The sequence below is a fragment of the Myotis brandtii genome, unplaced genomic scaffold, assembly GCF_000412655.1.
Source record: "Myotis brandtii unplaced genomic scaffold, ASM41265v1 scaffold227, whole genome shotgun sequence".
NCBI lineage: Eukaryota > Metazoa > Chordata > Mammalia > Chiroptera > Vespertilionidae > Myotis > Myotis brandtii.
In genome coordinates this window covers 964,218-980,144 of record NW_005358520.1, presented here as the reverse complement: position 1 = coordinate 980,144, position 15,927 = coordinate 964,218, and the positions used below count along the sequence as shown (strand labels likewise).

General features: G+C 38.3%; 1 protein-coding gene across 4 annotated transcripts in view; it reads right to left on the bottom strand.

Annotated features, from left to right (window-relative positions):
* The window catches only part of PMS1 (PMS1 homolog 1, mismatch repair system component), a 62,681-nt gene extending 48,717 nt beyond the window's left edge, over nucleotides 1-13,964 (bottom strand). For all 4 annotated transcript variants that reach the window (XR_001362131.1, XM_005866277.2, XM_005866280.2 and 1 more), the window contains exons 1-4: nucleotides 13,945-13,964; nucleotides 13,166-13,317; nucleotides 9,609-9,791; nucleotides 1,281-1,383 (exon numbers count right to left, since the gene is read on the bottom strand). Coding sequence is in view for 3 of the 4 variants with exons in the window: in XM_005866277.2 (XP_005866339.1) it covers nucleotides 1,281-1,383; nucleotides 9,609-9,791; nucleotides 13,166-13,297 (418 nt within the window). In the remaining variant the exon portion in view is untranslated. The remainder of the gene's footprint in view (nucleotides 1-1,280; nucleotides 1,384-9,608; nucleotides 9,792-13,165; nucleotides 13,318-13,944) is intronic.
* Nucleotides 13,965-15,927: the final 1,963 nt, after the last annotated feature.

Sequence of the window (15,927 nt, the reverse complement as noted above, 5' to 3'; positions counted from 1 at the left end):
GGAGAAAAAGGAACACTCGTGCACTGCTGGTGGGAATGCAGACTGGTGCAGCCACTATGGAAGACAGTATGGAGTTTCCTCAAAAAAACTAAAAATGGAGCTCCCATTTGACCCAGTGATCCCACTTCTAGGAATAAATATATCCCAAGAAACCAGAAACACCAATCAGAAAGGATATAGGCACCCCTATGTTCATAGTAGCACAATTCACCATAGCTAAGATCTGGAAACAGCCCAAGTGCCCATCAGCAGATGAATGGATTAGAAAACGGTGGTACATCTACACAATGGAATACTACGCTGCTATAAAAAGGAAGGAACGCCTACCATTTGCAACAGCATGGATGGATCTGGAGAGCATTATGCTAAGTGAAATAAGTCAGTTGGAGAAAGATAAATATCACATTATCTCACTCATTTGTGGAATATAATGAACAACATAAACTGATGAACAAAAGCAGATCCAGAGACAGAGAAGCATCAATCAGACCGTCAAACCCCACATGGAAGGCAGGGGAGGGTGGGGGGAAGGAGGAGAGATCAACCAAAGGACTTGTATGCATGCATATAAGCATAACCAATGGACACAGACACTAGGGAGGGGTGAGGGCATAAGCGGGGAGGTGGGGGGTGAGGACAATGGGGGATAAGGACACATATGTAATACCTAAATCATTAGAGAAAATAAAAAACCCAAAAAACAAAAAAAACTAAATGACCAATAGCAATAATTAATATATTTACTTGATTTAAATGATACAAAAAGGGAGGCAGTGGGTGAGGTATTAGATGAAACATTAGTAATGAGTTGATAATTGAAACAGTGAGGGGAAAACTGTTCTATCCACTGTGCACATTTTTTAAGATCTCTGTAAATAAATATATTTTAAATTATTGGTTTAATCATACCTTGAGGGTATGGTTATTAGTTTGATTACTAAATCAATGTTTTAGGCATTTCAATAAAATATTATCCTTCACGTATAAAAGAGTCAATAGTAACCCAGCAAGAGTAAAATAGCGTTCTGACAGTTTTTACAGAGGAGTAACTCATCCATGTTGTTGTCCAGTCTTTCACACAGATCCTCTTGAGACCAATTCCAAGTATTTAGGAGACTGGTGGCTAAAGCACAGGCTGAATGTTCACTTGGAAGTTAACTAGCTATTATCAGGACCAAACCCGAAGCAATCAATATATTTACATTTTAGGAGCAAGAATTTTTAATAACTAAACTATTAAGACAGAAAAGGCAAAGCATGTTACAAAGCTACTCTCTTACCTTGACCAAGATGTGAAGGTTTTTGAGAAATTATGTGGCCACTGCCATCTAAAACATACTGGGTGCTAAAATTATCAGCAGCTGTCCTAGTTGTAATTAAAACCTGGAATAAAAAAACAATCTAATAAAATTATGATTTTTGCAGAGGGCTCATTCTCAAGCCATATTTAAAATAATTATCATATATTCACTTAAGATTGAAAAGTTTTACTTAATAAATTCTTATAACCACTTCTTTTATAATATTCCTTAGAGTTGCACTATTAAGCAATAGGTCAGTTTATAAATTTTTATGTTTAATTATTCATTTTTTAATATTTTGCTCTACATAAAACAATCATATATAAGTCGGAATACCTGAAATGGCTATTTTTATTATATGTATTATGTGACTTACGCCTGTAAAATGAAATACTTCAAATGCATTAAGGAAATTTGTTTTTTAACAGACCACTCACATAAATTTGTTGGTAAATAATCCTTTTGTACAGTGATCATTTCCTGCACGTCTGTATTTCAAGTTAATGGTTCAAAAGAATAAAGACAAATCAACACACATATGTATGGCCAATTTTTTCTTAAACCCAAGCTTTGAACTCACTGTTTAAATGTAAAATTTTTATTAATTAAAAAATTTATCATTAAAACATCTAAGTATAAAAAAGGATTTAATTCAGTATGAAACATTTCCTAAGATGTTACAGTCATAGAAATATAAACTTAAGAAGGTCTGCACTCTCCCTCAGCTTTCTGTGTACCTATCTTGTGAGATTAGTAGGCGAGTATAACAACAGTGAACCATATCCCTGCCAGAAAATGCTATAGGTGGGGAGTGGGGATGCTGGCAAGTAAAGCAGGTGGATTCAGAAAAGGGCAGCCTCCTCACACTTCTGGTGAACAATGCCAACCTAAAATTGGAAGCAATCTTTCTTGGCCATCCTTAGACTGAGTACAAAACTACAGGCCCGGTGCACAGAATTTGTGCATGGGTAGGGTCCCTAGGCCTGGCCAGCAATCAGGGCTAATCGGGGCCTTCCTTCATTCCGAGCTGCCCCCTAGTGGTCAGCACACGTCATAGCGAGCGATCGAACTCCTGAGGGGACAATTTGCATAATAGGCTTTTATATATATAGATATGCATAACTTATGGACATGTATATATACATACAGATAAATCTATATAATTAAGGAAAAAGCCACGAAGATCCAGGTCCGCTGCTAGAAGTCAACTAGGTACAGCTGAGTCTACATCTGATGGTTCTGTCACCCTGTACTAGCCATGCACTGACTTACTGTAGGCTACATGGCTCTGTGGCACATGTGGGTATCCTGCAAGCAATTGCAAAGTCACAACGAAAACAGAACAGCTTCTCTAGTGTCAGTACTAGTTCAGTCTACTAGACTGTCTCTGAGGGTGACATCTATAAAATCCTTATTAGGAGAATTGCTTCAAAGCTGCTACTTCTGTGATAACGCTTCTCTAATAATCTAAAACAATTATTTTACTTCTTCCAAAAATATATTCCATGGTTCAAAAGTTGTACAATTTAAAATTTTTCCTGATAACTAATCTTAATTTTCCTGCTATGTCACAACTTCACTGTGCCCAAAAGTGATTTTTTCTAGTAAAGTCTGTCAAAATAAAGAAGACAGACTGCTAGAGATTTTCTTTGTCTCTAATTACTCTATGATTGTCCCTTTAAAAACAATTCTACATTTAACCAACCACTTCTCCAAAATGCCAAGGTCAACTGAATTCTATTTCTATTCTCCAAAGAGCTAGCCACCTGACCTAAAGTTGGTGTCACTGAGCAAAGGCAGCCCTGGAACTCTGAGTTCTAGTACTAACTCTGCCAGTGGCTTGCTCGATGGTCCTGAATAAATTACACTATCATCTTTAAGGGGAGGGTGATGATAAGATGAAGATGATGCTAATACTTTATAAGGTTACACGGGTTTTCGCTTCAACTACGTCAAAGTACTTCACAGATATTAGCTTGTTCATCTTCAAAACATTAATGAATAGTAAATATACTCCAGCCTCGATGAATAAATTGAAGTACTGAAAGGTAAAATAGGATCTAAGAGGTCATAATGTAACATTTATGCTAAAGTAAAAAAACAGAACACAATATTATTTCCAACATTAACATTTAAAAAATTAGAATGTTCAGGGTACTATGAAAAATTATTTAGATAGGAAATACTCTGCAGTTCACTACTGAAGACAGTGAAGGATAAAACGCATAAGCATGTTTCACAAATTCATGAAATACAGTGTGTTCTTCAGAGGAAGGAATTGTATTTCAAGAGTTCATTTCATCATATGACCCTGTGTCCTGGGCAAGAACCCTTTCCTTGGACCAGGCACAGGTTCAGAATGTGTTAGCAGTCCAGTAGCTAGCATTTGAACCCTCAGTAACTCCACCTCGGAAGCATCTCGAATATTACAAATTATTACTGCTGCCTCTTACTGGAGATACTGAGGAACTGTGGCAGTGAATGAATCTAGTGTTAATAAAAAAAATTTATTCAAATAATTTTAAAAGAAGTTTATTATAAAAGGAAAAGTTTTAGAAGTTCTTAGAGGACTTTAGCGGTTTATTACTTACCAGTTATTAAAAACTAATTCTGGTTCAGTTACTGAGTTTCAAGAAATTATAGTACTACTACAAAGCTAAAGTTACAAAAGAGCATTTACAGTTTAGATAAGCACAATTTTTCTCAATGTTTTAGATAAAATGTAAATTAAAAACTTAGAATATATCCTGGTAATTCATGCAAAGAAATCCTCTGTTGACAAAAATTCATTTAAGGTAATTATGTCATAAACTGTGTTTTTATTTTTTACTAACTTTTGGAAGAATGCCACACAGGAACATAGGTCTGAAAACTAAAGCAAATGATCCTCGTGATTCAACTGAAATGCGGGCTTTGCCTGGATGACCGACATGCCTTCCTCCTACTGTGCGGGTGCCCGCCTGCCTTGCAGAGCTGGACACTGATAGAAGCACGCTGCCGTCAGAACCCTCTCCCAGAGACTGCCCTGTGGGAGGAAAGCAACAGGCGGATCTTGCCTCTGACTTTTTCATTTTCAACAGGGTTCTATTACCTGTGAGGAGGTTGTTTTTAGGAAGCAGAATCTTCAAAAATTCCTGTACCTATTCTAACTACAGCTCTCCCACCACGCTCTAAAGGACATAGAAGGCACCTACTCTATGGAGCCGGAGGCAGGAATCCTCAGGAGGACAGCAGGGGCTTCCTCTGGCCATTTACAGCTGAGTGGGCCCGCTAAAAGGGAGTCTCAACCTCCATCTTCAACACAGAACAAATTAGCTCCATTCTGTCCCCGTAAGCCATGGAGGGTTAATGTAACATAAAACTGTACCAAGTCTACAGATCCCGTATTAGCTCATCACAAAATTATGTTTGGTGAACTTGATAGATCAGAATAATACCCAGAACACTGTAACTTCTTTAAGAAATGTTGGCTGAATAAATCAATAAACAGGAGTATTATGCAGAGCATGGCTGGCAATTCTAATTCTTCTGAGGGAAAACCAAAAGGAAAAAACATGAATTTATGCAACAAAATAAAGGCTTTGGTGAAAATTAGAAGGAATTTTCCTAGGAATGGCTATAAAATTTTAGAAAGGATTTCCCCAAAATATTGAGGAGTTTACATAAACTTTGAAAGTTGATGTGAAGTACTGCTTGCCAACAAGGGAATGAGGAAGACTGATGATCTCATCACCTATGTGATACAGCTGCTACCACGTTCCACATTCAAGACCAGAGAAAACTAACTTCCCCTGCATGGCACGTGACAATATTCAGGACACTTTAATATGCATTATCTCCTCTGACCCTCAAATTATCATCATCACTTTATAGACTAAAAAAATAAAAAGGCACTCAGAAAAGTTAACCTGTTTTATGCCTTTGGCCAACCACGTCCCTTATTCAAACACTTGGGAATGAGAATTAGGTTTCTGATTCCTAGTTCAGAGTTTGTTCTGATGTTAAGAAAACAAATCTGTTCTGTAGTCTTCATAAAACTGAGATATAATTTAGCCTCCATTTAAAATCCAGTTTTTTAAAAAAAAACTTGTATGAGTTTCTTAAACATTTCTTTGGAGGGGAAAAAGATCATTTTTAATATAGTGCCTGTAAAATATCTACTTATACAGAAATAAAATATTTTTTATATTTTATTATGTTACAGGAACAATATATACAGTCTTCATAAAAATTGTATGAACAGGTCAAAATAGGATTTTCACTCTCTAGCTCATTCTATTCCGTGTGCTTAGTAATTAGGACCAGGAATTTAACATTGAGAAATGACAAATATACCAAAATTACTACTCTACAAACAATAATGTATTTCAAGAGAAGTTATGCTTGATGATATCATTTAAAGAAAATCATTCTCAGTCAATTTGTGCCAGCCATTGATACATTAATGGTTATGGAATCAGTAATCCATTTGAAAATACCAATAGGATACTCTGTAGATATAAAGAGAATGTTTTACTCCTTTGGACTGTTTAATTCTAAGATTGAAAGTCATTTTATTATTGACAAAGTAAAAAACTGCCCATTCTTTTAACGTGCATAAAGAATATAGGATTAGATGTATTTTAAATTTCTCCAGCCAATTTTGCTGCAAGTATACTTTTTTCTTTCTATAACTAAAATTAACATATTACTTTTATTTTTTATTCTTACCCGAGGATATGTTTATTGATTTTAGAGAGAGAGGAGAAGAAGGGTGAGGGGAGGGGGAAGGGAGGGGGAGAGAGAGAGAGAAACATTGATGTAAAGGGAGAAACATCAATCGGTTGCCTCCCGTACATGCTCCAACCAGGAATTGAACTCACAACCTAGGTATGATTTCCTGACCGGGAATGGAACCAACAATCTTTTTGGTGTACAGGACAATGCTCCAACCAACTGAGCCACCTGGCCAGGGCTAAAATTATTAACATCTCTAAAATAATCTAACAAAAAATAATTTCAATAACTGGAGTTTTGGGAAATAGCTGTTTAATATTGTGCAAAACATTATCCTAATTACATACAGGATGGGGCAAAAGAAAGTTTATAGTTGTTCATATGGAAAATAGCAGTAATTAATAAATAATAATACAAGAATAAACTCTCTTTCACATACAACTATAAACCTACTTTTGCCCCACCCTGTATTATCAATCTAATGAGCCTGAGATCATTTACAACTGCATGACTTTAAAATTATCTGCATTAGTTAGTTTCGCAGATAAAATAACAAAGTCTACAATTTCTGCAATAATATAATAATATAATAACTGCAATCTCTATCCAAATTTTTTCAAAATAAACTGGAGCCTTAAAATAAATAAGCAACTTCTATAAATGAAACTTCAATTCTGAGTGGTGAAGAATAGTCATTAAATTTAAGAAGTGATTTCCGCCTGCCTGATTGCCCCTAACAGCCTCTGCCTCAGCCCTGCGACCGTGGCTTTGTCCAGAAGGACGTCTGGTCTATCTGATCTAATTAGCATATTACCCTTTTATTAGTATAGATGAGATACTTTTACACTTATAAATGCCTTTTTAACCACCTTAATAAGAAGGCAGCATGACCTACTGTGGAATACTCAGCACTGGGAAGCATGATATTGGAACTAAATTATTGGTTTCATCATTAACACATTATGTATCCCTAAAGAGGCTATAATTTTCATGTTCCATTTACTTCTCTATGCACAGTTCCTCTGAAGTAAACTTCTTCGCACAGCACGCTGCATTCAGACAATGAAATCAGCTGACTGGTTATTAGACTGTTTTGAAGTTGGGGTGAGAACTGGCATTTGGTCTTCACAAGACCTGTTTCCTTGTCAGTATGAGATGGAGCCATGAACCCTCACTGTGGGGTGGCTGACACAGGAAGCAGACGGAGACGGAGACTAGTGAGAAGGACACTTATCAGGAGTGCTCCCAGGATGACCTGTGGGGGCAGGGCTTTCTCAGAAAGAGAAGTGGGCTGTGCAGTCACAGGCCTTGGGGGGGCCCTCGGGGCACTCTGGAGCAGACAGCATGGCTGGTGGAGCTGTGAGTTGAAATAGGGCCTTTACAACCCCTTGCCAACCAATCACTGATGCAGGTGCCCTGCATGGTTTAGGTAACTCTCTTCAGCTGAGGCAAGGGCAGCCTCAGAGGGAGACTGCTGTGAGCACGCAGTCAGCAATGCTCTCGGGAGCGGGGAGAGTCAGTGCTCAGCCTGACAGGGGAATCTGGCAGTGACTAGGCCAGGGGTGGGCAAACTTTTTGACTCGAGGGCCACAATGGGTTCTTAAACTGGACCGGAGGGCCGGAACAAAAGCATGGATGGAGTGTTTGTGTGAACTAATATAAATTCAAAGTAAACATCATTACATAAAAGGGTACGGTCTTTTTTTTTTTTTAGTTTTATTCATTTCCAACGGGCCGTAGTTTGCCCACGGCTGGACTGGGGTCTATTACTACTACCACCAAAGTTCTGTATTTCCTTTGGCTTTCAGGCACAACAACAACAACAAAATCTGTGGCAAAAATAATACATATTGTAAGATTCCACTTAGATCAAGTTCAAAAATAGGTAGAAGAACTATGTTGATATAAGTCAGAATAGCGATTGCTTTGAGGAGTACAGCCTGGGAGGGGCATTAAAGGACCTTCAGGAGTGCTGACAATGGTCTAGATCTGCAGTTCACATATGTAAAAATTCATTGTGATGTGTGTGCATGTGTGCAAGTTTATAATTGTCTATTATTATGATACTTTGACAATTCTTTTACTCCTTTTGTAATTCTGATGAGCAAATTTATTTAAGTATTTATATTCAAGGCATTCAAATGCCTCAAAAACTGAAACAAAAGACAAAATGATAAACAGATATCAAGTAGGTTCAAGTAATCAAATAAAGAAAAAAAACAGAGAGTGCTACTGGATAAGAGCTTGCAAAACAGCCATCTAAAATCAGAACTGCAGTGTCGATGTGGATAAATCATATGGCCTATGTGTAAGTATAGTGCTGCCACCTAGCAGACAAAACTAATAGTGACTGATTTCCGTTCTCAAAGGTTATATACATCTCAAAAAATAATGAAACACTAAATTATATACTTTTCAACAATACTCTGCCAAAATAAAGCTTAAAGACTACCTGCCAAATTTGGACAACAGCTAAAAAAAATCAAATACTTATGTTATCACTTTATTATCATGAAGTAAAATTATATGACTTCTAAAATAGCCACTGAGAACTTAACCAATAGTAGTAGTACCGGGAGCTTCAGAAGTTCTCTGGTACAAATCCCACCCCACTTTATAAGGTTTTCTGCAAGATCCTAGGGCTCTAGGTTCCCATATACACTCTCTGGGGAAAATGATGGGCAATGCCCAATTGTAAGTTACTCTTCCCTACTCTTTGGAGTCTCAGTGAACTTAAAGTAAGTGCTGAGAACAATCACAGAAGCATGGGCTGTGCTGGTTTGGGAAAGAAGTTTTAAGCAGCGTGCACTTAAGGAATGACAAGGTCTTCCCTCCGTTAGTGATGTTTGAACACCTGCCTTCTAAGCAAGGGCTCATAGTCCTCTATGCTGAGGAGCAATGCCAGCCACTCCAAACTCCACCTCAGTGCTTCCCAACCTTGTTTTGGCCACGCCCCTCCTAAGCATCTCTAAAATGGTGATGCTTTTCCGTGACATATAATTCTTATTATTCAAAAAGTGAACTCCTATTCATGTGGAGGAAGCCTAGAAGGCCATTAACTTGGTTTAAACAAGCTTTCAAAGAACATGGCACCATGAAAGAGAAAAATAAAAGAACGAAAGGACAGTTGAAGTACTGAGAAAGAAATCACGAAGGAATTGTTAAAAAAATAATAATAATATGAAGTGATATGAAAAAATGGCAAATAAAGTTTTAAAACATATAATAGAGAACTGAAATGCATATATATGTCACAATATATATTTATATGAATCCCCTAGAACCATAAGAAATGCCAAAAATTCACTGTTAACTCCTTCTTGAATTGCCCTCCTTAAAATTCAAATTGCCCCCCCCCCCCCGCCGTGGGGCATGTGCCCCACATTGGGAACCACTGCTCCACCTCCACCACCCACAATTTTTCTTTCTTAGGCATCACATTACAGAGAAAAAAGAATAAATGAATACCTAGCTGGGGCCCTTTACTTACTTACTTACACACACACACACATAAATAATGCTGGCTTAGTTTTGTCTCACTTCTAATATTCTGTAATTATAAAATCACTAAAATAGTATAAATTACCTTACCTCAGCTACACAACAAATTGATCCCAAGGCTTCACCACGAAAACCGTAAGTTGTCAAATTTTCAAGATCTTCATGACTATTTATTTTTGAGGTGTAGTACTTCATTGCCATTACAGGTGCATCAGTGGCCTTGATACCTTCACCATTGTCTCTCACTTCAATTTTATCAAATCCATAATTCTCCTACACAAAGTTAAAAAATACTTTTAGTATCTAAAGACATTAAACTGTTACAACATTTAGAAACAGAAACACAAGTGAAATAACATTGTCATTTATGTACCTCTTATGGAAACTTAATCTTAAGGAAGAGTTTAATTCCTTAAGTCTACTAACTCCTAGTTATGGTACAATGGGCAAGTCCCTCATTTTCCCAGGACTCAGATTCAACTGTAAAATCAGAAAAATCAGTCTGATCTTTAAGGTTTCCTTGAATTGCCTCAGTATCATAGGTATTTATGTTTAAATTTATGTTTAAACTTGACTAAAGAAAGTTCTTCTAAATTACAAATACCTTTGTACATGTAATCTCTCAAACAAAGTAACACCATAACCATCAAAAACAACACCCACCAAGAGTCTAGCAATTATCATTATTCAACCTGATTTTTAATACTTTATCCCTTTAACTACTTGTTCATTAAGAAGTTTAAATATTTACATTACAACTTTAAATTTCTTTCTGCATAGTTACCTAACAGGAAACTGCTGAGAAAATACACCTAATTTGGCAATCTCAGTGAGTTTTTAATTTGAAAAATCAAGGGAAAAAACCTTCAATTCATAGCTTAGCACTCTTAGCTAATACTAAAAATATGTATACATAACAAAAAAATCTAAATTCCTAAAGTGATCACACTTTCTATGAATGCTACATTCTAAATTTGGTACTAAACTTCTATGATAAACTTGACTTCACAAAGTTTTATGTGTATGGCCATAGATGCAAATTTTAAAGGGAAAAAAAAATCTTCCTACATTTATAAAGACTCTGGTATTTAAAATGGTATCATATCTTTTTAATAGTCTAAAATTATTTAATATTTTTATGCCAGTACTTTTTAGATAAAATATATATAAAAGGTATTGGGGGGAGACATCCAAATTTAGTTCCTCAGCTCTTACCAATTTAAAATTAAATTATCCTGGGAATAGCTGGTCTGTTTTTTATAGAAAATCATTAACTACAGAAATGCAAATCTTTAAATATAAATAAGAACTCTAGTCATCTGAGAAAAAGAACACAAAGATCCACTTAAATGTTTCAAAAAATATTATCTGCTTAACTAATTAGGAAAACATTCCTAGCCAGTATAATTACTATTGCATGAAACCATAATAAAACAGGCCTTATTTCCTATAGCAACACAGTTATTTAAAAACTCTACAAAGCAAACAAAAAGAAGCTGATAAATCTCAAGGGATTAAAATACATAGCCAGTTAAAAATGTTTACTTTTGAAAGAGGACTTCTGTTGGCTTTATAACATGACATTTAAAAAAATTCTGTATTGTTTAAAATATTACATATAGTATTACATATGTCTCCTTTTCCCCCATTGACCTCCCTCCCCCTTGCATAACATGACTTTTAAAAATTTTTTTTCAAAACTGCATAGAGACTGGTGGTTTTGCCTGGGAAGAAGACACTTGACTCACCCTATTGTCTGTGCCCCTCCGAGTGGAGTTTCTGAGGTCCATTAAGAGACTGAAAATAACAATTAGCCTCCAGGCAGAAGCAATTGCCCCACCCTGTTGGAAAAACTCTCACCACACCTGAGGATGATTGCCTAAGGGTTAATCAAGACTGAATCCAGTCAGTCTGCAGGCAGAGGTGGTCTCTGGAGGCTTTGAGTCTTTGCCTAATATAATTAGTCAGAAACAGTGTTTGACACTGTTCTGCACTAGAGACTGAGAGGTGTAGCAGATCTACCTAATACATAGTCACAAACCCAAATAGGCAGCCAAAATGAGGAGACAAAGAAACAACCCCCAAATGAAAGGACAAGAAAATTCTCCAGAAGAGATCAATGAAATAGAGATAAAAAATTTACCTGAAATAGAGTTCAGAATAATGATGGCAAAGACATTTTCCTTCCAGAGAACTTTAAGAACAAGATGTTTGTCTGCCTAAGATTCTTAAGTGAAATACATTCGATATAATTATCTAGTACTATTTAATTACTATCAGTTGTAATAGAATCAGACTAAAGTGAATATAGAAAATGTCCAAGAAAAATAAATTGTCTTTCTTTGGGTTTAATAATTTTTTTCATGTTTATAAAGCTTATATTTAAAAACAGGTTCCATATGGTACAGAATAGCCATTCTCAGCATCAACTAGAAATCTGTTAGAAATGCAAATTTTTTGGTCCCACCGAGAATCTGAAATTCTGGGGCCCAGTAGCTGTTTTAACAAACTCCTTAAATTATGATGATGCACCCAAACACTATGAGAGTCACTGGCATATAGGAAAGATCTTGAACGGGTTTGAGTCAGAAAGATCTGAATTCCAATCTCAGCTCCCCTATTTACAAATTACATGCCTTTGGGCAAGTTCTCAGAAGCTTAGTATTTGTATAATGGGTATAGTAGTAGTTAATACACAGAGTTTTTATAAGAATTTTATAAGATACTAGAGGCCCAGTGCACGAATTCATGCACGGGTGGGGTCTGGCTGGCCCCCCCTAATGGGGGCCCATCAGGCCAGGCCGGCAGAGGGGAGGGGCCTCGGGCAATTGTCCAGCCGGCCCCGTCCCCGATCGGGTCATTCGGCCGGTCCAGTCGCTGGGCTTTTATATATATAGATAATTATATACACGAAAAGGGTAGGCTTCTTTTCCTACTAAAATATTAGTATTAGTATTACTTCTAATACTGTAATACTTGAAATAATGTAAATATCTGATAATTAGGAAACTACAAAAATGTATTCATTCGCTCAAACAAAATTTTATTCACCATCTATACACTATTTATATACCATTTACTCACCTTTTATGGAGCAGGACTGGCTAGGTACAGGGACACAAAAAAAAATGAAAAAATATATATATATAGTCCTTACCTCTATGAGCTAGTAATTTATAACAGGGGAGGTAGACATGCAAAATAACTATAATAAATCATGAGTGTCATGTCATGTTAACTCAAATTATTTAATATATAGCACTTAAATTAAAAAATGTGAAAACCATGAAGCAACAAAGAAAATAGTTTGAAATAAGATTAGGTAAAAAATAAAATGCAAATAAGAATATATAAATAAGTATAGTATATGTCAATAACCTAGAATAAATTATTAGTAGGAAATACAGACAAATTAAATTCATGTAATGGAGTCCTAAATATGAAGTTGTTGTGTGTTTTTTATAATTTCTTTTAGTGTTATTAATGTCGATTTAAATCACAATTTATTTTTGAGAATTTATCCTTAAACAAGACAAAGGATACAATGTCCTATGAATAATTTACTGAAAAGGTAACGGCTGTAAGGAGAAAGGATCTGCCCATCCCTCTTTTGCTTTAAAGGTCTTTGGCTTCTCAGGGACACTCACCAGCTTGACATCTATGCTTGTGGCCCCTGCATCCAAGGAGTTTTCAATGAGCTCTTTTACAACACTGACCACTGACGTGATTATCTGGGAGCTTGAAAGGAGGCGAACCGTTGCTGCAGGTAACTGTTTCATTCTAGCTTTTAGTAGAGTACCTAGAAGATAAAAATGAAAGTTGTAAGAATAAAAACTTAAGCATTCCCATCAGAACTAATAGCAACATCAATAATAATAGCATTTATGGAGACTCGCTGTATGCCAGGCTCTATTGCAAGCACATACAGTATTAAATAACTTATGTCTTAACACTCTTTGACATAGATGCCATTATCATCTCCGTTTTATAAGACTAAGGCACAGAGAATGAGTTGGTGAATCCCGTTATGGTAATAACTGAAGAAGGGTAAGCACAATGGTGGCCTGTGATCTGCCCGGCTGTGAATGGCCAGGGGTTGCCGTCACTTTGGGATGCACTGAAACATTAGTCATCGTATGTTTTGATGAGTTACAGTGTCTTTTTAAATGACTGAGCTCTTTTGGAGTTCGGATCTCCTGAACCTAAAATTACTGTGGGGAAGCATGGGTGGTTGGAAAGTCTGTAAGGAGGATTCCCTGGAAGGTCAGAGGCCTCTGGGGGACCTTGCCGAAGGTGGCAGACTCTGCCTTGACTTTTCCACACAGGTCTGAGCCCCCAGGGGGTTTACCAGAATCTTTATGGTTAGACTTCAAATGTCCTGGTTTGAAAGACACTAAGATGCAGGTGTTTTCTCAAGGATGCTTACCCTGCTGATTGTATCTAGAGCAGCCATGGGCAAACTATGGCCGGATCCAGCCCGTTTGAAATGAATAAAACTAAAAAAAAAAAGACCGTACCCTTTTATGTAATGATGTTTACTTTGAATTTATATTAGTTCACACAAACACTCCATCCATGCTTTTGTTCCGGCCCTCCGGTCCAGTTAAAGAACCCATTGTGGCCCTCGAGTCAAAAAGTTTGCCCACCCCTGATCTAGAGGTTACTTTAGTTCAAGCAGTTGTGACAATAAAAGCCTAAGGAAGCAGGCAATCGGGGCTTTTTTGGCTCTTTATGCCAACTAGCCCGTGGCCTCTCTTTCAGATACGTGTCAGAGTACTCATTCATCCGTCTGCTGGTCAGCCCCAGCAAATTACCATTGATCCGAACTAGTCAGATCCCAGACATACCAGGTAACTACCCTTTACACGACTCTGCTTAAAACATTCAAGTTGCGGGCTCCCCAAAGCCAACGTAAGATAAAGCTCCCTCTCCCAGCACGTGACGGCTGCCTTCCCTCATTCCCTGACACACTGTTTTCACTGGCTCCATTAGGCCTCCCTTACCTCACCTGTATCTCCTCACAGACTTTGTCCTGAACCCAAGGCAGGGCCTTATCTCCTAATACCTTCTAAATACCATCCCCTAGATGACCTGCAGGCATCCTACACCGAACGCCTCCCAAACGGATCTCAGAATCTTCCTCTCATTAACCTTCTATATACATAACCCCCCTTTTATATAACCTATTATATACATAAAACCCCATTTAATCTCACAACCACCATATGTATATTATCATTCTTCTATCTCAGATTAGGTTTAAAAGCGTAGTAACGCGTCTAAGGTCACACAAATAGCAAGTGACAGACGCACACTTGCACACCTGGGCATGTCTGACTCCGAAGGCCTTGCCGTCACCCTAGAAGTGCTCCTTACTCTCGACACCTTGCCACCAAGTCCTCTCTCCTACAGCTTAAACATTTCTCAAAGGAGTCCTCTCCTTTCTAGACCTACAGCTGCAGCTACTGCCTCTGCTCAGCCCCTCAAAATTGCACCCTTCCACTTTGCAATAACCACCAAGCAGATATTTTGCCTCGAGTCTCAATCACCTGTAGGGTTTTCTGCCTGTAACTTAAATTTCATCATGTTGCTACCCTAGTTGAAATGCTATAAAGATTCCCAACCACTAACCAGGTGCAGTGCAAACTCCCTGGCAGCTGGACCTCTATCTCATCCCAGCCTGCTGTTCTCCAGGCGCTCGGGGCAGCCGGGCTGGACAGCTCGCCTCCTCCAGGGTCACCAGCTTGGCTCCCAAGGGCTCACCCCTTCCGGCTGTGGTTCCGGGCGCCGCCGCCAGGGCCCACCGACCCTCGGAGCTTCCTTCCTCTCTATCCCCCAGCGCCTCTCTCTCACGCCCGCCCCACACTCCGCACAGGTGGCTCCGGCCCCGCTTCTCTGTCCTCCATGGCGCAGGGGTCTCGAGGACAGAGGTTTTGTGTTCATTGCCATCCCTTCGCAGAAGCTCTTCAAGACGGCGAGCCTGACACGGCGCGGGCCGCCAGCGGCACCTTTGGAAACGTGGAGGGTGGGTATCGGATGTGCAGGTCCCAGCCGGGATCCCGGGGGCGCCAGGACTCCGCCTGCAGGGGGGCGGAGGGGAACACACACCCTGACCACGCCCTGACCGTCAGGGAGGGCAGCGCTGGCCCGATACGAAGCAGAAGTCAGAGACCAACACAGTAAAAAGGTTTATTTAACGGACATAGGAAGTCTAAGACAACTGTCCACAGAGCCAACAGAAATGCACAAGGGGTGTGTGTGTGTGTGTGTGTGTGTGTGTATATATATATATATATACACTAATAAAAGAGAAACATGGTAATTGGCGTACGACCGCTACCCTTCTCATTGGCTAATCAGCATATCCTTATGCAAATTAACTGTCAGCCAAGATGGCGGCCGGCAGCCA